Here is a 23,973-nt window from a genome sequence, read left to right on the forward strand (position 1 = left end):
TCATTTCTGCCTTTTGTGTCCCTGAGTTCTCCCTCTTCCCCATTCACACCTCAAGGTTCCGAAGGGCAGATAGGCTCCAGCCTCCATCACAGCCCTTCGTATTATATTCTGGGCTATGGGTTTCTCTGTTCTTTTTCATTCCGATTTATTTTCTAAATTCTAGATCAATAGAAGTCTCTTATCAGGTGATAAGCCCACCTTTTTTCCTGCTGTGGGTTTATTCCTTTTTGTACTTTTGATCTTTTAGTGTAATTTGGGCAGAGATGGGAAGCAAACATGTCCTCCTTAGGCTATCGTGAACTAGAAGCTACATTGTTTTCATTTCTCACAATAACCCAACGTAGACACTATTAATATTCTCTTTTTCAGATGAGGTTACTGAGCTGTGGTAGAGTTGGGGCTCAAACACAAGTCTGTCCTCTACAAGAGAATGGACTATTTTTATTGTCTCTTGGCAAGAGGTGTTCAAGACACCATCTGAAACAGTAATTTCATTTTTAAAAAGAGATTTAAAGTTTTTAACAAGTAGGACCGAGCTAGCCAGGAATTCAAAAGATGCTGATCAGCTTCTGCCTGGGATCTTTCCACATTTACTGGATCATCTTGAGCAATGATTTTCAAACATGGAAAGAAAATAATACAACTCTTTCTTTAACTCTTAAGCAGCAGTCCAGTAGGTGGTGCTGCTCTAGTTGAAGCTGAGTGGAATGCCCAGAGTCCCACCACTCAATTCTGCTGGATCCTTGAGACACTTTCCCCCTAGAGCATAAATGTGAAACCTTAGAGCTAATACTGCATACCATTTGTCCAATGAAAAATAACGTTTTAACTACTTTAAGAATGGTTTGCTACCAAAATAAGGTGAAATGTAAATTAAAAAAAAAATTACTTGTGTAGGTGAAATTTTCACTCGTTTTCCATATTTTAGCTGCATTGAGTCGGAATCGATGGCAGTGGGTTTGGGGTTTTTGGTTTAGCATATTATCGCAGTTGTAGTGAGATCCTCTGGAGTGCTGCTCTCCTTATTAGGAAGTAAGCAAAAGCCACCACACTGACTCATTGTTTTAGTTCTCGAATAGGTAATTCACTTAATTAAAAAATGAAAGATTGCAAAAAGTTGTTTAGTGAAAGGTCTCCCTCCCATGCTGCCCCATTTATCCACTGTCAGCCCTCCTGTGACTAGACAACCCAGAGGTGACCACTCGTAATAGTTCCTCCTTTGTTCTAACATGTATGAGCAAATACAAATATCTGCCCCCACCCCGCCCTTTTATACAATGCATATGTTGACTCTAATAGAAATTAAGAGTATTTTGAGTTATATGGGAAAATCAGTAAAACACTGTTTTACATGTGTGGAACTTGTATTTCTTTTAACAGGAAAAAATTAAAAAGTACATCCAAATATATTTATCAGACCTTGTTTTTGAATGGTGAAAATAGTGACATTAAGATTTGTGCTCTAGGAGAAGAATGGAGCTTACACAAAATATATTTATGTCAAGTAAGTGTTTTATTTTTTCCTTTTGAGTAACCAGAATTAGCCATGTTAAAAAAAAAAAAAAAAACTCTTCAACTCTTTTAAGTCATGTACTTTCTCGCGTTTTGCAGTAATCTTTTGCATGGATAGTAGTTGTTTAAGTCCTCTAATCTGATAAAAAGTCTGTTGTATTAGAAATGATGAACACTGTTAACGAAAATTTTTACTTTGGCTTAGAAATTGTCTGGTTAAAGGAAGCAATAACCAAGCTTACTTAATTGCCATCTGTGTCTTAACTAGGTAAAAAGCTAAGGAGGTTCAAATAATAATGTAGGAATTCAGTTTAGATAGTAATATAAGAAATTGGTTTAGTCTTTGTTGGTACTAAACTGATAGGATTAAGTATATTTGATAATAATTGATAGTGACCTTACCTTAATTTTTTTTTCTTCTGTAGACATATTGGAAACCCTGGTGGTGTAGTGGTTAAGTGCTATGGCTGCTAAGCAAAGGGTTGGCAGTTCGAATCTGCCAGGCACTCCTTAGAAACTCTGTGGGGCAGTTCTACTCTGTCCTATAGGGTTGCTATGAGTCGGAATTGACTTGACGGCACTGGGTTTTTCTGGGTAGACATATTTGGCAATTCTTTTTCTCTTGAAATAATATAATGGATAAGTTTTGATAGAATAGTTGCATAAAGTTAGAAATGGGAAAATAATTTGGAAGACAAAAAAGGTACTACATAATCATTAACTTTTTTTTTTTTTTTTTGAAGTCTGGCTACTTTTCTAGTATGTTCAGTGGTTCTTGGAAAGAATCCAGCATGAATATTATTGAACTGGAGATTCCTGACCAGAATATTGATATAGAAGGTAACCAACACCATAATTACAATAATGCAAAAATCATAAAAACATAACCTCTTTATTCTTTTAGTTTCTTCTTACTTTGTAGGCTAAGAAAAGCTCCATTGAAACATCCCAAGCAGATAGTTTTATATTGATTTATTCCATCATTCTGTTCCACCTATCCCTAATCTAGTCATATGGGCCTTAATCAGCCTGTTTGTTTATCTTTGTAAATATATCTGGAATATGGAGGACATAGTAGAGGGAGGGAAGAAAAGTGTGACTTTTTTTTAGTTACATAGAAAGGTTGGTAAGTAATTATTCACTGACTGTTCCCTATATATGAATATCTTTTGTGAAAACAATACATGTATGAATCAGGTAAACACGTTGTTTTACAGCTATAAGGGTGCTGAGGTAAGGAGGCTGAGGTCCACAGGATTTAAGAGACTTACATTGGCTTTCTGAGCAGTTTAGTGACTCTAGAATATACTATAGCTCTTTTAACTCCTATTTGAGCGCTCCTCCTGTTCCTCTCATTGGTAGCCTAGTACCCGTCACATAGAAAAAGAGCAAATTTAAAATATTTACAAAGCAAACCACATGAAACATGCATGAGAGTGGCAGTGGAGAGAAGAATGGACAGGTTTAGATGGCTGTGGGGGCAGGGCATAAATGTCTGAGGTCATTCCAGGTGGAGAGTTCAGCCAGTCTAGTAGAGACACAGAGGTAGAATGTACTTGGTGGGTGTGTTGGTGACAGATGAAATTGGCTACCACAGCAGTTACCTAAGAGGGAGATGGAAGTGAGCACTAAAATCAGAGAGGTAATGAGGATCAGGTCAGTGAGAAGTGATAGAGGCTTCACCAAGAGTTTGAATTTGATGCACTGGATTTGGAATGGTAAATATCTCATTTGTTCACTGTGATCATTGCTAGGGGTGGTGTAGACAACTATGTTAGAGAGTTAAGGAGCTCGGCTGCTAACTGAAAGGTTGGCAGTTTGAACCTACCAGCCATTTTTAGGGAGAAAAGACCTGGTGATGTGCTCCAGTAAAGATGACAGCCTAGGAAACCCTATGGGGCAGTTCTTTTCTGTCATATAGGGTCTCTATGAGTCAGAATCTACTCACAGCCCACATGTGAGCTGTGTATTCAATGAGTCACCACTGGGGCTTGTGTGGCATGGACAAACCAGGAGCTATACCACACTCTCCAGTAGTGAAGCAGCACAGCTAAGGTTATCATTGGGTCTTTGTGCTTTAATGATTGATCTACTCAAGGGTATCATTATAAAAGTTTTCCACGGGTATCTTAACTCTGACTACTAACTAAGATTTAGATGCTAGAAGAATCCAGCTAGACTTGGTAGAATAAACAGAAATGTGTAACATTGTTAAATTAGCACCATCAATCAGTAGTAACCATTATAATCATTTTAATTAGTGATACTTCTTTTATCTTTTTATGGACATACCAGATTTAGACAAATGTTGTCTTTCTGTGTGATGATAGTCATTGTTGTTAGTTTTGTTTTACCATATGTTTATAATGGTTATTTCATTCTACATAAGAGCTTTTGCTTTCAGCTCTGCAGGTTGCATTTGGTTCACTGTATCGAGATGACGTCTTAATAAAGCCCAGTCGAGTTATTGCCATTCTGGCAGCAGCTTGTATGCTGCAGTTGGTAAGTACATGCCTTATTGAAAGGAAGGTTCACAGTCGTATCTTTGTTTCAAAGTATTCTAAAAACAAAAATAAATAACTTTTTACAATTTTTAAAATAAAAATTAAATGTATAAATATGCCATTTGTTAGAAATCATTTAAAATACTTAACCAAAAGCAACTTATTACAACTGAGGGATCACGATGCCTGTCTAGCATAAATGCAAGCTATTTCTGTGTCCATGTCTTAGTATTCTTATAATGTGGAAAAACTTTATTTGTCTAAGTCCATTTACAGATTTCTGTTAATGACTTAACTATTATTAAGCAGATGGGTTATGATTACTAATTTATTTAGTTCATTGATTCATAAAACATTGAGTGCCTACTATGTTAACTTTTTCTTAATTAACTACATATGTGTATTTTATTCTACTGGTAGAATGATAGATTTGTTCAACAGAAGTTTATTGAACAAAGGCATAGAAATACAAAGGTAAATTAAGGTATTGTCCCTGCCTTCAAAGACCTTACAATATAGTGTGTGTGGACACAATATAGTGCCCCAAAATTAAAATATGAGCTGCCCAATATTGTAGATACAAAAATAAACATCCTGTAGGATATGGTGAATATACAAAGAAGGGAGTGGTCAGTTCAACTTGGTGGTGTCATGAAAGAAGGTGATGTTTGAGGTTGAGTCATGAAAGTTGAAAATGTATTTATCTTACAACAGAAGAAGAGCAGTGAGGGGAGAGCATTTCAGACAGAAGGAACAGTACACTAAGACCTAGACATGTGAAACCACGGATGATGAGAGAATCTAAGCAGAACATGGCTCTAGCACAGAATATAAGAAGGATTGGAGAGAGAGAGGCAGAGGCCAAATCATGGAAGTCCCTCTGTATCTTGCTAAGAACTTTCGACTTTACTTATAAGCACCTTTGGAAGGTTTTAATCAAGGGATAGTCAGAATTATGTTTTAGACAGAATACTCTGGGAACAACGTGAGGGATGGCTTGAAGGAAAGATAAGTATAACACTAGAGGCAAAAACCTATTGCAAAGTAGTCCGAGTGAAGGTCTAAATTAGGGAGTAGCACAAAGCATGGAGAGGAAAAAAAAGGATATCAGAGATGTCATCGCTGTTTGGTGCTGTCAGGTTGGCTCCAACTCATAGTGACCCTCTGTACAGCAGAACGAAACACTGCCCCGTCACCGGAGATTTTAAGTAGAGACAGTCCATCAAATTTGGTGACAACAAATGTTAATTAAGAGGAAAAGAGAGGAGTCTAGAGTGACTTTCAGATAAATTTACAATGCTAATGGAGTCAGTGCTCTATTTCTATCATTTATGTGGTGTTCGTGTACGCATATATTTGAAGTATTAGTAATAGCTTGCTGAATATATTTGACTAAGATCACTTTATTTTTAAAAATGTTTTGATCCCTTCCATACTTATTTCCAATAAGTATGCCTTATTTTCTAACCATGGTTCTTTTAATTTTGTTTTAAATTTACTTTCTGCATTATTTGTATGACTTACTAACTATGTAACTTAATAATATACTTGCATGATGAATATTATTCCAGAAATTTGAGTGAAAAGTGACAACCTTCTTTCCATATATTTCATTTGAAACCTTTTATATAAATATTTTAGATTAAAATTTTAATGTAAGTTGTTTAAAACAACAAGATATTTGTTTTAGGTATATTTCTTAGATATTGATAGGTGCTTTAAACTTTAGTAAACACCCCTGATGATTCATATCGTTTATCTGCCTACCCCATCACATGGTCAGCTGACCATGGCAAAGAGTTCTTAATTTAAAAAGAAACAGGCAAGACAGAGTGCTGCTAAAGAAATGTGCAAAGGTCCAGAGAGGGGAAGAATAGAAAAGAGTCAGAGGAGCAATAGGCATTGCTACTAACTTCCTCCACTCCCATTTTCTAGTTCCAAGTATTTAGTTGAATATTTGCTGGATTTTTTTCAGTGTTTTTACTGGACTTATAAAAAATTTAGGCTTGCTATCACTTAATGAGTTTTCTTTCTTTTCTTCCTTTTTCCTTTTTTTTTTTCACTTTTTAAATATGTAAAAGCACATACTCAGAGCTAATTTTTCCCATGTGAAATGGGCCTTTCCAGTGCTTATTTATATTTACAGGATGGTTTAATACAGCAGTGTGGTGAGACAATGAAGGAAACAATTAATGTGAAAACTGTATGTGGCTATTACACATCAGCAGGGACCTATGGATTAGATTCTGTAAAGAAAAAGTGAGTTGCCTTCCTTGATTTCCCTCCCATCCCACCTGTGGGACTGTGGCTCTTTGGTTTCTTAAGAAAACGTATAGTTAAAGAGAGAATTAAAAAAAAAGATCAGAGACTATGAAAAGCTTCTTTTTAGTTTGGACTAATTAGTAACTTCCTCAAAACTGTTGTCTTTGATGTAATGACCGTGAGTGGGTTATACATGCTTATAAAAACTATGATCACTCTTTACTGTACATTTTCTATTGAAAGTTTTTTAAAGAGTAGGCATAATATGGAGCCCTGGTGGCACAGTGGTTAAGAGCTATGGCTGCTGACCAGAAGTTTGGCAGTTCAAATCCACCAGCCGCTCCTTAGAAACCTTATGGGGCAGTTCTACTCTGTCCTCTAGGGTCATCATGAGTCGCAATCAACTCAACGGCAACGGGTTTGGTGTTTTTTTTTTTTTTTTTTTGGTTAGGCATGATATACACTGTATCAGTGCAACTACTGGCAATATTTGCTCTTTAACTCTTAAGAATTATAGTACCCATTTTCAAATTCAGATTTTAAAGAAGGTAATGGAAATATGCAAGTCTCTTCATAAACCATTTAACACAAATGTGAACTAAGATTTTGCTAATTAGAACTGCTGTTAACGTGAAGGGAATAGTCCCTTAATAACTGCTGACAAAAACATACTAAATTTCCAGTTATTAAACTAAAAATTTTCAGCATGTTCTCGCAAGATTAATATTCTGTTTTTATTTTAACTGTAAGTCCTATTTAATAAATTGTAAATATATGATATATAATGTAATAATTATTTGTTTTAATTTCAGGTGCCTTGAATGGCTTCTAAACAACTTGATGACTCACCAGAATGTTGAACTTCTTAGAGAACTCAGGTATTATAAATATTGTGTTTTCATATATTACCTGGCATTTGTAAGATATTTTTATAGAACACAAAAATGTATTACTTATGAAAAAGCGAGCAATTTAATGAAAGGTATCTTGACTTCATTTATGAACTGAACTGAAAAAATGCTACATGTCTGTTGTAACTGATATAAAGTATGTGTACTGTTTTAACCAATTTTAATAGAAAAGGACATTTCTGTTTTGAGACTATAGGAAAGTCCTAAATGTTACCTCACTTCTGCTGAGCACTAAGAGAATCTAAAAGTTATATTTAAAAAACCCTCCATTATCACTGAGAAACGAAGTTTGAAGAAATTGTATTAAACTTTTTGCCAAGGCTTTTGTGTGCTACTGAGTCGATTCTGACTCATAGTGACCCTATAGGACAGAGTAGAACTGCCCCAGAGGGTTTCCAAGGAGCTGCTGGTGAATTTGAACTGCCAACTTTTTGGTTAGCAGCATGTACTCTTTTTTTTTTTTTATTGTACTTTAGATGAAGTTTTACAGAGCAGACTAATTTCTCATTAAACAGTTAGTACACATACTGTTTTATGACATTGGTTAACAACCCTAAGACATGTCAACATTCTCCCTTCTCAACTTTGGGTTTCTTATTACCAGCTTTCCTGTCCCCTTCTGCCTTCTAGTTCTTGCCCCAAGGCTGGTGTTCCCCTTTAGTCTTGTTTTGTTTTATGAGCCTGTCGAATCTTCGGCTGAAGGGTGAACCTCGGGAGTGACTTCATTACTGAGCTGAAATTCCGGGGTCCATGCTTTCAGGGTTTCTCCAGTCTCTGTCAGGCCAGCAAGTCTGGTCTTTGAGTTAGAATTTTGTTCTACATTTTTCTCCAGCTCTGTCCAGGACCCTCTTTTGAGACCTGTTGGAGCAATTAGTGGTGGTAGCTGGGCACCATCTCGGTGTACTGAACTCAGTCTGGTGAAGGCTGTGGTAGGTGTGGTCCATTAGTCCTAGCAGCCTGCGCTCTTAACCACTTCTCCACCAGGGCTTTTTCCACTAAGCTTAGCGAAATCAAACTCATAATTCAGCTGACCTTTTAATTAGGTCCATATATTAGTCATTCAAGAAGCCCTGGTGTCGCAGTGGTTAAGTGTTCAGCTGCTAACCCAAAGGTCAGCAGTTCAAACCAACCAGCTGCTCTGTGAGAGAAAGATGTGGCAGTCTGCTTCCATAAGGATTATAGCCTTGAAATGTAAAGATGTATATGATATTCGAGAAACATAATGTCCAGAATAAGGAAGAAACCCATTCCAGGGGCCCTGTGCTCTAAGCAGCCCGTTTTAGGAAGAAAAGTGAAAAACCTAGAATGTGACCAGAGGAGAAAGATGCAAACAACAAGGGGTAAAGAAAGACGTGGGACTTTGAAGTGTGGTGTCTGGGGTCCTAAACGTTAGCAAGCAGCCATCTAAGATGCATCAATGAGTCTCAACCCACCTGGATCAAAGGAGAATGAAGAACACCAAGCTCACAAGGTAATTATGAGCCCAGGAGACAGAAAGGGTTACATGAACTAGAGACTACATCGTCCTGAGACCAGAAGAACTAGATGGTACCTGGCTACAACCGATGACTGCCCTGACAGGGAACACAACAGAGAACCCCTGAGGGAGCAGGAGAACAGTGGGATGCAGACCCCAAATTCTCATAAATGGACTAGACTTAATGGTCTGACTGAGACTAGAAGGACCCCAGCGGTCAGAGTCCCCAAACCTTCTATTGGCCCCGGACAGGAACCATTCCCGAAGCCAACTCGTCAGACATGGATTGGACTGGACAATGGGTTGGAGAGAGTTGCTGATGAGGAGTGAGCTACTTGCACCATGTGGACACTCGAAACTATGTTGGCATCTCCTGCCTGGAAGGGAGGTGGGAGGGTAAAGGGGGTTAGAAACCGGCAAAATGATCACGAAAGGAGAGACTGGAAGGAGTGAACGGGTTGACTCATTAGGGGGAGAGTAATTGGGAGTATGTAGTAAGGTGTATATAAGTTTATATGTGAGAGACTGACTTGATTTGTAAACTTTCACTTAAAGCACAATAAAAATTATTAAAAAAAAAAAAAAAGATTACAGCCTTGGAAACCTTGTGGGGCATTTCTACTCTGTCCTATAGGGTCACTTTGAGTCGGAATCTACTCAACAGCAGTAGGTTTGGTTTTTGGTGTTTACTCATTCATTCCTTCCTTCATCAAATGTTTACTAAATGTCAACTGTGTATAAATAGGTCCTCTGTTAGGGACCATGAAGGATGCAGAGATGCTTATGTCATGGTCTCTGTTCTCAAGGATCTTATTTGTAGTAATGTGTCCAAGACAACTGTGAGGGAGGCGCCTGAGAAATCTAGGGTGGAATGAACTGTTAAAAACCAGTTGGCTTTACAGTCATTTTTAGGCTTGTATTTCCTTGGCAGTGGTGCTTCTCAGACAAGGGTATAAATGTCCTCAAAGGTATGTGGCATTCTGCTGGGAACATTAAAAAACGAAGAATTAACATTGCAGTTTTTTATTTTGGTGGGGGTGGGTAGGAGAGAAACATTTTTATGTTTGGATGCATATAAAATAGAGGGAATTCAAATTTCTTTGGATTCTTAAGATGATACACAAGAATTTCTAGAATTGTTGTACTTATGGCTAGACCACCTCCTAGATCTCTTTTCTTTGCTTTGCTCTTAGGAGGGGTATTTTGGTAGAAAACTTTGAGAAACAGTTTTCTACAAAAAGTCATTACCTACTGATGTCAAGTCATAAATAAAGCTCTGCAGTATGTTTGGTTTGGAAATCATGAGAAACACTTTAATTTCTTTTTTTATAATTTCTCATTGAGCGTTTTCAAAAGGGGATGAATCACAGTGGTCATCTTAAAACCCCAGCTTTTCTGGCTTTATACGTCTTTAAGGAAGGAAAGAAAAATAACATTTATCTCTTGATGTAACTCTCTTTAATGGTAATAACATGTTTTATGACTAAGCAATTCTCTTAAGCTTGGAGACTAAAGATTATATTGACGATACAGCTATTTTAGTATGTTAATAAGTGTCTTTTTTTTTTTTTTTTTACTTTGAAAGGAAAAAGCAGAAGAGGAAGGCTGCCGCTTTATCAGGGCATGCTAAAAGTTATCGTATTTAGGATCTTGCTTTAACTTGATTAATAAGCAGATTAAAGCTCCGTATTTGTTTCCTTAGCAGCACAAAAAGGGGCCTTTCACAGCACACTATCTGAATTAAAAGCATTCTTGGCTTCTGATAGATTGCTTCCAGTCTGAGATTTTTTATCTTGGGAAAAATTAGATTTTTTTTTTTTATTCCACACTTTCTTTCAATAAGAAAGTTTTAAAGCATTCATTTCCTTGAGGCTCTTTTAGCCTATGTGTAAAGATAAGCTCACTACTTCCAAAGACAGTCTATCTTACCTCAGAGCTTGAAATCTTATGAGACAAGGCAGGATTTCAGAGCAGAGACAGATTTGGAAACCCTGGTGGCGTAGTGGTTAAGTGGTATGACTACTAACCAAAAGGTCAGCAGTTTAAATCCACCAGACACTCCTTGGAAACCCTGTGGGGCAGTTCTACTCTGTCCTATAGGGTCGCTATGAGTTGGAATCGACTCAACGGCATTAAGTTTGGTTTTTGTTTTTGGTTCAGGGAGGTGTCACATCAGGTGGCAAGAGTTTAGAGATGTTGACTGAGGTAGAAAGGAAGGGCTGGAAGCATTTCAGGTATAGGAACTACATCGAGGTAGTTGGAGTGTGGATGGAGTGTATGTGTTAGTTCGTTTGGTTTATCTCAGGGTAGGAGTAGAAAATTTGGGCATCATCTTCATGAAGGTGGTGTTAGAACCCTTAAAATTGCTGAGGGGGAAGGGGAAAAAAAGAAGGCTAGACCAGAACCTTGAGCTCTCCTGCTTCTGGAGAGCTGGTGGGAAGAAGAGGCAGATGGGAGTAGAAAACATCGTGAGTGCTTTGTCACAGTAGTCCAGGGAAGACTGTATACAAAGGAGACAAAGGCGATAGTTGATAATAATTCTGTCAGTGTTCATCTAGCCTGATGAGTACTGCTAATCAAGGTACTTAACTGCCCTGAGACTGTTTCCTTATCTATAAAAGGGATGTTGTTAGTTGCTGTCCAGTTTTTGACTTAGCGCAATCCCATATGTACAGAGTAGAACCACCCCACGGGGTTTTCAAGGCTGTGATCTTTCGGAAATGTCACAGACCTGTCTTCCTCGGCACCTCTGGGTGAGTTCGAACAGCCACCCTTCCAGTTAATAGTTAAGCACGTAACTGTTTGCACCACCCAAAAAACCCAAATCCATTGCTGTTGAGTCGATTCCAACTCATAGTGACCCTACAGGACAGAGTAGACCTGCCCCATAGAATTTCCAAGGAGCGCCTGGTGGATTTGAACTGCCACCTTTTGGTTAGCAGCTGTAGCACTTAACCACTATGCCACTGGGGTTTCCATACGACCCAAGGATTCCTATTAAGAAAGGAATAATAATTCAGTGCGTTAGAGGATTCGATTAAATCATATCTGTGAAGCAGTTAACACGGTTCTGGGAACATAGTAAGCACTCAGTTAATTTAAGGCAACTGCTACTACTGTCATTATTTTATATATGTGTATATATATATGTATTTTTAACTAAATAGTGGATCTCCAAGAAAAGTCTCAGTGAAATACTGGGGCAGAAATCAGATTTTAAGGAGTTAGAATGAATGATGAAGGGAAAAATAGAGGGTACTTTTAAAATAAATGACACACTCATAAGAAAAGCAGAATTAACCTTTAAGAATTAAATCAGATTTCCTACTCTGGAAACTTCTTTCTGAAGTGTGATGTACATAGTAGATTTTGTTTTCTGTTAAGCTGATAATGGAAATTCACTTGTGATAGAAAGGGGCATTTTTTTAGTGGTTGCAAATTTGTAGTCTGATTTTTTTAAATACGGGTGAAGTTTTGAAATTATCTTGTCATTCTTCTTCAAGTCTTGTGTGCCATTTAGTATTTTTGCAAATTTCTTCTACTTTAGAATGTGAGACAGCATCTTACGTAATAACTTTTTCTCTTTTAATCATTTAAATATAACTTTTAAAAGTTTACTTAACTATCCTTTTGGTTTTAGTGTTTGGTTGCCTATTCATTTTCTTAAAAGGTTCACCTGATAACTTCAGTAAAGTAGGGCTTTTTATGTCTCATGTGACAGAAACCTTACTCAAAGTAGTTTAAGCAAAGGGAAATTTACTGGCTCACTTAATCAAAAAGCCTAGAGTTTGGGCTGGATTCAGAAAATAATAAACATGAGGAATTAGTTAAATAGAATTTACAATACAAAGGATCGGTAAAGCCATAAGGTGATCCTTTCAAAAGACTTAAAAAAAAAAAAACTCCTCCGGTAATACTAAGAAAAAAGAGGGAAGGCATAAATAAGCACAATTCAGAATAAAGGAGGGAATGTAGAAGTAGAGATTAAACAGATAAGATAGTGTTAAATACACCAGTAAATTAGAAAACATAAGTGAAATGGGTAAATTCCTTTAAAAATACCCTTACAACTTAAACTAGTTCTGTAAGAAACCAAATCTGAATAGTAATCTTATAATCAATAAAGAAATGTAATCACTTATTCGGAATTTTTCCATAAACAAAGCCCTGTGATAGCTTTTCTACTGTGATACATACTGATGGATATAATCCGCATAAACAAAAGCTCTTTGGGGTCCTCAATAATTTTTAAAAGTATAAAGGGGTACTGAGATTCAGAAGTTCACGAACTGTTGCCCTAGAGGATTTATGCACGTGGTGACAGCAATTTTTTTTTTTTTTTGGAACGGCAAAATCTGGTAATAACCCTAATGTCCATAAACAGTAGACGAGACAAAATGTGGACGTATTCATTTTCATTGCTTTGTAGTGTTTCAGTCCATGACTATATCCTACAGCTATAGGCATCATTGTGGATGAGAGAAAACTGTTGAGTGAAAGAAGCAAATAATGGAAGACCAAGAATATTATGGTTTTATTTATAGAAGGTTCAGAAGCAAGGAACCAGATCCCATGAGATATTTGGTTGTACATTAGCAGTCTCAACTGCTCTTTTTTTTTTTTTTTGTCATTGTTATAAATACATCTGTCACTTAGCCATTGCCAATTCAACTTTCTACAAGTGTACAATTGACATTACTTACAATAATCAGCTGTGCAACCCTACCCTTAATCAATGCAATTTTTCCACCACCGTTAACCCTTCTTTTACCCATCCCTCCTGCCCTAAAAGACCAGAATGGATGTCAGAAGAGACTCTGAAACTTGCTGCTGAACATCAAGTAGGTGAAGTGAACTGAGGAGATGAGGAAGTAAAAGAGCTGAACAGAAGATTTCAAAGGGCGGCTCAAGAAGACAAAATAAAGTATTATAATGAAATGTACAAAGACCTGGAGTTAGAAAACCAAAAGGGAAGAACACGCTCGTCATTTCTCAAGCTGAGAGAACTGGAGAAAAAATTCAAACTTTGAGTTGCAATATTGAAGGATTCTACCGGGAAAATATTGAATGATGCAGGAAGCATCAAAAGATGGTGGACGGAGATACACAGAGTCACTGTACCAAAAAGAATTGATCAACATTCAGCCATTTTAGGAGGTAGCATATGATCAAGAACTGATGAGACTGAAGAAAGAAGTCCAAGCTTCATTGAAGAGAATGGTGAAAAAACAAGGCTGTAGGAATTGACGGAATACCAATTGAGATATTTCAACAAATGGATGCAGTGTTCACTCATCTATGTCAAGAAATTTGGAAGACAGCTTCCTGGCCAACCACCTGGTTAGATCCATATTAGTACCCATTCCAAAGAAAGGTGACCCAACAGAGTGCAGAAATATCGAACAATATCATTAATATCATACACAGGTAAAATTTGGGTGAAGATCATTCAAAAGTGGTTGCAGCAGTATATGGACAGGGAACTGCCAGAAGGTCAAGCCAAATTCAGAAGAAGGTATCATTACTGATGTCAGATGGATCTTGGCTGAAAGTAGAGAATACCAGAAAGATGTTTGCCTGTGTTTTATTGACTATGCAAAAGCGTTAAATTGTGTGGGTCATGATAAATTACAGATAACACTGCGAAGAATGGGAATTCCAGAACACTTAATTGTGCTCACATGGAACCTGTACTTAGACCAAGAGGCAGTCGTCTGAACAGAATAAGAAGGTACTCTAGTTTAAAGTCAGAAAAAGTGTGTATATCTTTTCGTCATACTTATTCAGTCCATATGCTGAGCAAATACTCTGAGAAGCTGGACTTGAAGAAGAATGAGGCATCAGATTTGGAGGGAGACTCATCAACAACCTTCGATATGCAGATGAACCAACCTGGCTTGCTGAAAGTGAAGAGAACTTGAGGTACTTACTAATGAAGATCAAAGACTATAGCCTTCAGTATTGCTTGCACCTCAACATAAAGAAAACAAAAATTCTCACAGCTGGACCAATAAAGAACATCATGATAAATGGAGAAAATATTGACGTTATCAAGAATTTCATTTTACTTGAGTACAAGGAAAATGAAATTGACACAGTGGCTGCAACAATGGGCTTGAACATAACAGTGATTGTGAGGATGGTGCAGGACCAGGTAGTGTTCCGTTCTGTCGTACATGGGATCGCTATGAGTCGGAATCTACTCGACAGCACCTAACAACAACAACCTGCCCCTGGTAACCACTAATAAACTTTGTCTCTATACATTTGCCTTTTTTTTTTTTCTTTTTTATGTAAGTGAGGTCATACAATATTTATCCTTTTGTAATTGGCTTATTTTTCTCAGCATGTGTTCAAGCTCCATCCATACAGTAGCATGTACCAAAACTTCATTTCTTCTACTGGCTTGAGTGGTATTCCATTGTATGTATGTATCAGATTTTGTTTATTCATTCTTCTGTCAGTGGGCATTTAGGTTGTTTCCACCTTTTAGCTATCGTGAGTAGTGCTGCAGTGAACACTGGTGTACAAGTATCTTTTTGAATCTCTGCTTTCAAAGAGTCCATAGAAAACTTCCAGTGCTAATAGAGGAATTTAGCAAAGTTGCAGGGTACGGTGTTAACAAACAAAAATTAGTTGGGTATCTATACACCAGCAATAAGAAATCTAAAAGGGGAAATTGGGGAAACAATTCCATTTACAATCACATCTAAGAGAATAAAATACCTAGGAACATGAAGAGATAAAAAGAGAGAGAAGCGAGCAGAGAGAGAGGGATCTGATCACCACCAAGAAAGAAGAGCCAGGAGCAGAGCGTGTCCCTTAGCTTGGGATCCCTGTGCTGAGAAGCTCCTAGACCAAGCAAAGATTAATGACAAGGATCTTCACCCAGAACCAACAGAGAGAGAAAGCCTTCCCTTGGAGCTAGGACCCTGAATTTGGACTTCTAGGTGCTGTCAAATTAGTTCCCACTCACAGCAACTCTGTGTACAACAGAACAAAGCACTGCTTGGTCCTACACCATCCTCGCAGTCAGCCTGTTGTTGCAGCCAGTGTGTCAATCTCATTGAGCATCTTCCTCTTTTTTGCTGGCCCTCTACTTTACCAAGCATGATGTCCTCCAAGGACTGGGCCTTCCTAATAACATGTCCAAAGTATGTAAGACCAAGTCTCCTTCTAAGAAGCTTTCTGGCTGTACTTCCAAGACAGATTTGTTTGTTTTTCTGCCAGTCTGTGGTATATTCAGTATTCTTTGCCAACACCATAATTCAAAGACATCAATTCTTCTTTGGTCTTCCTTATTCATTGTCCAGCTTTCACATGCTTATGAGGCGATTGAGAATACTATGGCCTGGGTCAGGTGTACCTTAGTACTCAAAGTGACATCTTTGCTTTTTAACACTTAAAATAGGTCTTTCGGAGCAGATTTGCCTAATACATCATTTGATTTCTTGACTGCTGCTTCCATGAACATTGATCGTGACAAGAATCTGATAGCCACAATATATATATAAAGCTTCAACAACTTAACAACAAAAAACAAATAACGCAGTCATAAAATGTTCAAGAGACTTGAATAGACATTTCACCAACGAGGACATTTAAATGGCCACCAAACACATGAAAAGATGCTCAATGTCATTAGCCATCAGAGAGATGCAAATCAAAACCCTGATGAGATACCATTTCACTCCCACTAGGTGATGGCTATCCTTGGTGGCTTAGTGGTTAAGAGTTACAGCTGCTAACCAAAAGATTGGCAGTTTGAATCCACCAGGTGCTCCTTAGAAATTGTATTGGGCGGCTCTACTCTGTCCCATAGGGCCACTATGAGTCGGAATCAACTTGATGGTAATATTTTTTTGTTTGTTCTATTAGGATGGGTAAGATAAAAAAAAAAAAAAATGTTGGCAAGGATGTGGGGAAATTAGAACCCTTATCCATTGCTGGTGGACATGCAAAATGGTACAGCCATTGTGGCACACAGTGTGGCGGTCCCTCAAAAAACTAAAAATAGAACTATGATATGACCCAGCGATTCCACTCGGTATATCCCAAAAGACTTGCAAGCTCCCATGTTTGTTTTTTTTTTCCTGGCATCTTTTTTATTTTACCTTTTGTATTTAGTTTCTGATCCATCTCAAATTAATTTGTGTGATAGGGTTAGGGTAGGGTTCAAGCTGTTCCCTTTTCCTGTGTGCATACCTACCTGATTAAGCACTACTTAACGAAAAGACTACCCTTCCCCTCATTGAATTGCAGTGGAGCTTCTGTCATAAATCGCGTGACCATTTATGCCTGTGAAAGGACCATGGGTTATTAATCTCAATGGGGGGAAAAAACTGCCTTTAGATGTTTGCTGAAGTGTTAATTAGCAGTAAAATTAACTGTCCAACAAATGGAGATGATAGCAACATAGGGCACTGTTGGCTGTTTGAAATGAGAAGAAAAGCAGAGCAGAAAACTGAGTCTGTATATAAAAATGTTTAATGTTTCTTTTAAAATATCCATTGTTGTAATAGTCAGAAACAGGAAGTAAAATTATTGTATCATTGCTCCTTTAAAGTTTTTGAATGTTCATTTATATCATGTTTTTATGCTGCTTTATCTTTTCTAGTATAAACGTCATGAAACAGCTCATCGGTTCATCTAACTTATTTGTGATGCAAGTGGAGATGGATGTATATACAGCTCTTAAAAAGGTATTGATGTAATATGATCTATGCACGGACATTAACTCCACATTGATGCGGTATGATGTATGCACAGACATTAACTCCGCGTTGCTAATAATGCTGAAAAATGGGAAACAGGTGATGGCCAGTGAGTGGTAGAGGAATGGTTACAAACCTAAAAGAAATAAAAGGAAATATGCTAATGTTAAAAAGTTTTTATCTTTAGGATTAGATATCATGAATGATTTTAGTTCTGTTCTTTATACTTTTCCATCCTAGGAATACTTTTCTTTTTTTTTTCAAGACTTTTTTTCTAACAATAACCATGTTATTGTTATGTCGTTTACATCATCAGAAAATGTTTTATGTGAAAAGTATAGTCTTACACAGTTTAAATGTTTTATATGGTTTTCAGAAATGCTTTCAAAGTCGAGTCTTAGTAGAATTACTGATTTTATGATAAAATTCTCATACATGCTTTTTCTAGAAAATGTTAGTATTCTTGTTTTAAAGACCATTTTTGCACTTCAGGCATGTTTCACTTCACCCCTTTGAAGGGTTTCAACATTTCATAATTGATTTTTTTACAACTCTCTGAAGAGACAAGTCAGCTATTACTCTTGGTCTGTAGATGATAAGAGTCACAATTCTTAAACTTACTAAGTGACAGGCTTGAGGCAGAACCCAGGTTTTTATGAGTCCCAGTCTGATGCTCCTTAACTGCATAATTTTGCCTTTAGCTTATTGTCGGCAGCATGGAGTCTGCATTTAACACGGTTGTGAAACCTCGGAGCAAGACACTTAACTCCTAGGTTTATATTGGGATTGTTTGTTTATTTTTATGGTAAAGATGAGATTCCATTGTTTTTCTTCAAGGCAGCTTACTGTTTGGGTTAGCCAATCATTAAAGGAATGGGAGAGTGCCCATTTCCATCTCTGAGCCACTGGTAGCATTCGTTCTTCCCTATTGTAGCTGCTTTTATTCCTGTAATGGTAAATGTCAATAGGGTGGTTACTGTGTGCCCACCCTCATTCTGAGCATGTTACACATGTTAAATTTCCCACTGTCCTATGAGGTGGACATATTACCAAGCTTATTTTACAAATGAAAAAATGAAGGCCCAGAGAGATAAAGTAATTTGCCCAACTAGTATGTGGCCGGGCTAGGATTTAAAAGTCCATGCTCTTAGGTGCTCTGCATACTGTCTCAACAGCAGTAAGACAATGTAACTCCTTTGTCTCAAGTTAAATTTCTTACTTTTATAATCTCGTAAGTATATAGTAAAATTGAGTTATTTGGTGAGCGGAATAAAGTTAGTTTATATTTCTAATGAAATGTATATATTAAACCTTTACCGTTTATTAATATAATCTACAGTGTGTTTGACACTACCAGTGCATTTCAGAGATGAGCTTATTCCTTAGCACACATTTGTGAAGTTCTAATTATTAGACCACGATTAGTGCCATGATGAATTTAAAGCCATGTAACATTCTTTCTTTTAGTTGTTTGTAAAATGGGAATTATTTCTTTTGGGTATTATGTTTTAAGATAGAAGCAATTTGAAAATGTAAAATCATAAAATGAGGAAATCTTGTAATTTTTTTTTTTCTTATTTAATTTTAACCTAGTGGATGTTCCTTCAACTTGTGCCTTCTTGGAATGGATCTTTAAAACAGCTTTTGACTGAAACAGATGTGTGGCTTTCTAAGCGGAGAAAAGGTATGCCTGAAACTTTTAGTAAGAACTTTTTTCTCATTTTATGAAATATATTTAACTCAGGTCCTGACTTGTTCATAGACTTAGAGAATTTTAGAGCTGGAGAGAACTTTAGCAGTTATCTAACTCAGCCCCTCATTTGCACTGAGAAAGTAGAGGCCAGATAACAAAGATGCCTTGCCTACTGTTGTTATTCTTTGAACTGAGACCATACTCTGATTCCAAGCTATTGTTTTCCCATTTTCTCACCAAGAGAAATTGGTGATTGAATTTGTCTTTCGTTTGACAGCATTGCATTTTCCCTAACAAGCTGTCTGTCTGTCAGGCAACGGCTCTTAGCATGGAGGCTGGAGGCCAGTGGACAGGCTTTTGCGTAATAACCCCCTGAAAGTGGACTGCAAATGTGATATGTATGTGTGCGTTTTTCAAGGGGAGAGCTTCCATACCTTTCATCAGGTTCTCAGTGGAGATTGATCTAAAATCGGTTGAGATCAACTGCTGCAGGCTTTATATGGGCAGAGGTTGAGCGGGCAGTAGATTTTTACTTTGCAAACCCGTGGCTACAATGTCTTCATATCCTATTTTGTGTTTTAATATAGAATTAATATATTAACTAGTGTTCATCATATGGAGCTACAGTAAAAAAAAAAAAAAAAACAGTATAAGTTAGAGGAATGTCAGATGTTCAGGGTCTGTCTTGTGAAGACCTGGAAATGAGGCTTTTGGGCCCTACAGTTCCACTGGAGCATTCAGTTCGTAGGAGAAGAAATTCTGGAGAGATCCATATAACCCTAACTACCATTCTTAAGCCTTCCTTTCCCATCTTGCTTCACTGTAAGCTCCCAACCCCAGAAAGGCTCAGAATGAAATTCCCAGTGCAACGGTGTAATGAGACCGAGGGTGCTTTCCTGGGGGCTTTTTCTAAATCTCCGTAAGTTTTCCTTCACAAACCTAAGGTTTATTAAATCCTTTAAAACTTTAAAACCAGCTTATTTGTATTATTATAGACATAGTGTATGTGTGTGTGTCCATAAAAAAAATGTTTGGAATAAAATAATACATTTGAAAAGAATGACTTTTTAACTATTTTTTATAGATTTTGAAGGTATAGCCTTCCTTGAAACTGAGCAAGGGAAACCATTTGTGTCAGTATTCAGACATTTAAGGTTACAGTATATTATTAGTGATCTGGCCTCCGCAAGAATTATCGAACAAGATGCTCTAGTACCTTCAGGTAAGAGAACACGAAGAAATTATGACTTTAAGTAATATTTTTCTGATGATAACAATAATATATATAATAGAAAAGAATAATAAAGAAAATAAAAATTATACTCAATCCCAAAAAGGTATGTTTTCATACCAAAGTGGAATCATACTACATAGATTATTTTCTGTGCTTACATTACATACTGTAGGTATTTCCCCATATCATTAAATAGTGTCTAGAATATTTAAGTAGCTATATGGTATTCTATAATGTGGATGTTATGGCTATATGGTATTCTATAGTGTAGATGTTCTTTAATTTGATTAATCACTATCCCACTTTGGACCAGACATTTTAAAGTGATTTTTGACATACTATTTAAAGGTCATAACTGCTTTTTCTATTAGTACTTCTTAAATTTGCTTGTTGTCTGTTTTTTTATTCATTCTAAAGTCTTAAACTGTGTGGAAATAAATATAATATCTTTGTTAATTATAATTTAAATTTTTGAAACAATTACTGAATTAATTTTCTAAATTAAATCTCGTGTTTGGATACGGTTCAGTTTAGTACTATATATGCATATAAGAAATCGAAAATAGTATTTCTGTTTAAAGATTTATTTGTAAATTTATAAGCATTTATAGTAGGAGAATTTGTCTGAAAAGTTGTAATTCTCGACACCTCAATTTTGATATAGGCTTATGTGTTTAGAGATTAAAATTGTTCTTGAAATCTTTATTTTGAGAAGTATTGACTGGAAAGCAAACTTAGACTTAACATTTCTCGTATATTTGAAGGTAACGCATTTTTATAAAATCACTTTTAGTAGGTTTATAGACAATTTTTTTCATTAATTTTGTATAAATCATTTTTATAGCATAAATTTTAGAGACCTATCTAAGATGAGAGGGTGCGTGTTATATTTGGGTGGGTTTTTTTAATCACAATTTTTCTGAAGATTATATTTCCAATAATATGGCAGTTCTGTAATAGTTTAAGTATGTCTTATACACCAGGCCCTAGCCATGTGTGGTATTAAATGCCAAGGCCAATTACATATATCCATTCCCATCATACTTCCTTTCAAGGCCCTTTAAAGAGGAATTTTGAAAGAGATTGAAAAAAAAAAGTCTTTTCTAAAGTAGTTTAATTTAGATGTGCCCTGGTGGCGCAGTGGTTAAGAGCTCAGCTGCTAACCAAAACGTCGGCAATTCAAATCCACCAGCCGCTCGTTAGAAACCCGATGGGGCAGTTCCACCCTGTCCTTTGGAGTCACTATGAGTCCAAATCAGCTCGAAAGCAAAGGGTTTCTTTGGTTTTGTGATACAAATAACTTTATATATTTCGAAGGCAAAATGGGTACAAGTACTGAAGTATCTGAAATATTTTATTCAGTGTAAAAAAGAAAAAGTAGATCCTGTATTTCTGGCCAGATTTCAGCTATTTTTTTCTGACTTAAAATAACACTAGTGCACTGTCATTTTAGAATACACCATCTTGAAGATATAAGTGGATAAAAAGGTTTTCCTTTAAATTCAAATAAAAGTTACAGTTTCAAAAGCAGAGTATAAATTAAAATTACATCCTCCACCTTTTGTGAGGGGGTGAAAGGGGGCCACATAGCTCAAATTTTTGAGCTAGGTTGGTATATACTCTCAGTAGGAAGATGCCTTAGGTTTGAAATAAAATAATTTTGATTACTTACCTAAAAGTCATTGATCATCGTTGAGAAATCGTACCAAATGTGTTGTTAGCGCTTATCAAAGTTGTACATTCAGCAGTCTGGGGAGTTTTAGTACATCCATTTACATTCTTTAGGTAAAAAGTTTTAAAAACATTTTTAATTCCAATCAGAAGCTTGGTATTTTAGGATCCAACTGTGTGTTGAATCCCATTATTATGTGATTGATTCAGATGTCTCTTAGGTCAGATCGTTAAATCTGTCTTACTCCATACTCTCGTCATACTTCCTTCTACTTTGATACCATCTTTTCTTTTTCTTATTGTGCTTGAGATGAAGGTTTACAGAGCACATTAGTTTCTCATTAAACAGTTAATACCCATACTGTTTTGTGACATTGATTGCCAACCCCACAACATGTCAAACACTTTCCTTCTCAACCTTGGGTTCCCCATTTCCATTTATCCAGCTTTCCTTTCCCTCCTGCCCTCTGATCCCTGACCTTGGGCTGGTGTGCCCATTTAGTCTTGTGGACGTGGTTGAGCTACAGATATTATTGTTTGTTTTATAGGCCTGTCTAATCTTTAGCTAAAAGGTGAACCTCAGGAGTGACTTCAGTACTGAGTTAAGAGGGTGTCTGGGGGCCATACTCTGGGGGTTTCTCCATTTTCTGTCAGACCAGTAAGTCTGGTCTTTTTTTTTTTGGTGAATTTGAATTTTGTTCTATCTTTTTCTCTGGCTCTGTTTGGGACCCTCTATTGTGATCCCTGTCAGAGCAGTCTGTGGTGGTAGCCAGGCACCATCCAGGCTCAGCCTGGTGGAGGCTTGTGGTCATTGTGGCCCATTAGTCCTTTGGACTAATCTCTGCCTTTTGTCTTTGTTTTCTTCATTCTCCCTTGCCCTAGATGGGGTGGGACCAGTGGAGTATCTTGATGGCCGCTGACAAGTTTTTAAGACCCCAGATGCCCCTCACCCTCTGACCTCTCATGTTAGCACTTCTCTCAAACCTTTGTTAATGTGCTCTGAAATCAGGATCAACACATTCATATCTTCCACTTCTTCCTTCGATTTATTTAGCTCTCCCAGGAGATATTTTCCTTCTGTAAGGACTTTTTTTCTCTCACACCCTGCTTACGTAGGGCTAGGAGGCCAGAGAGTCATGGTCCTAGCCCCTCAGTGTCCTTTCCAAACCATGGTTACCTGTGATGGGGCTCCTTTTTGTCTTGATCCCCCAGTCATTCCTCCACATTCATTTAAGACTTGGACACTTAATTTACAATCTACCTCTCCACCCTGTCCAGTCATATAATGTGTCCATATAAACAATCTAGTTAATACCCTAGCCTCTTAGTTATTTGACCTCAACTCCAGTAACATTTTTCTTTGCTGAACATGAGGTACTTGCCACCTATGGACACACCACGAACCTTGTTGTAACCCCTTGTTAGGGCTATATGTAACCTTATAGCATGTTCATATCCTCATTCCTTTACGTTCCCATTACTTGATTTTTAATCCATTTAAGCCCTGCATTTCCTGTCAGTATTTCAAACTTTTTCTACCTTGCCCGGCCTAGATTTCATGACTGATCATCTGAACCACTCTTTCTGACTAATGCCTTCAACTCTTTGCAAAATCCTGAAACTTAGCAAAATCCTAAAATTGAATCAGTCTCACAAAGCCTCCTTTGTTTCTATATCCACTGGCGTGCTAAGTACTGGTGCAGAGCCTTCTGCAGCTTTTGTATTGGTGCCACTGCAAGTTTACATTGCAACACTAAGCTTGGATCTTGACACTGCCTACAGTACTTTTGCTTGGTTACTCTTCTTTTTTCATTTGCTCCAGCAATTATATCAAACCTCTGCCGCTCTGTTCAAGCCTCCTACTCAATCATCTTACTGTCAGCATGGGAACTCTGTTCCTGTTTTATATATAAATGTGAAGTAGTCAGACAATAATCTGTCCAGATTCTCAGTCTTCCTCACCTGTCTGTCCTTCCTCTCCTGCCCATGAAGTTG

At 37.1% G+C, this 23,973-nt stretch overlaps 1 protein-coding gene across 1 annotated transcript in view; it reads left to right on the top strand.

The window, feature by feature from the left end:
- GMCL1 (germ cell-less 1, spermatogenesis associated) overlaps positions 1 to 23,973 on the top strand; it is a 59,570-nt gene that overhangs the window by 14,573 nt on the left and 21,024 nt on the right. Inside the window, exons 2-9 of the mRNA XM_003413552.4 lie at positions 1,381 to 1,504; positions 2,256 to 2,352; positions 3,917 to 4,014; positions 6,163 to 6,275; positions 7,091 to 7,156; positions 17,284 to 17,368; positions 18,974 to 19,064; positions 20,158 to 20,295. Of these exons, the coding sequence (XP_003413600.1) occupies positions 1,381 to 1,504; positions 2,256 to 2,352; positions 3,917 to 4,014; positions 6,163 to 6,275; positions 7,091 to 7,156; positions 17,284 to 17,368; positions 18,974 to 19,064; positions 20,158 to 20,295 (812 nt within the window). The remainder of the gene's footprint in view (positions 1 to 1,380; positions 1,505 to 2,255; positions 2,353 to 3,916; positions 4,015 to 6,162; positions 6,276 to 7,090; positions 7,157 to 17,283; positions 17,369 to 18,973; positions 19,065 to 20,157; positions 20,296 to 23,973) is intronic.

The sequence above is a fragment of the Loxodonta africana genome, chromosome 15, assembly GCF_030014295.1.
Source record: "Loxodonta africana isolate mLoxAfr1 chromosome 15, mLoxAfr1.hap2, whole genome shotgun sequence".
Classification (NCBI taxonomy): Eukaryota; Metazoa; Chordata; class Mammalia; order Proboscidea; family Elephantidae; genus Loxodonta; species Loxodonta africana.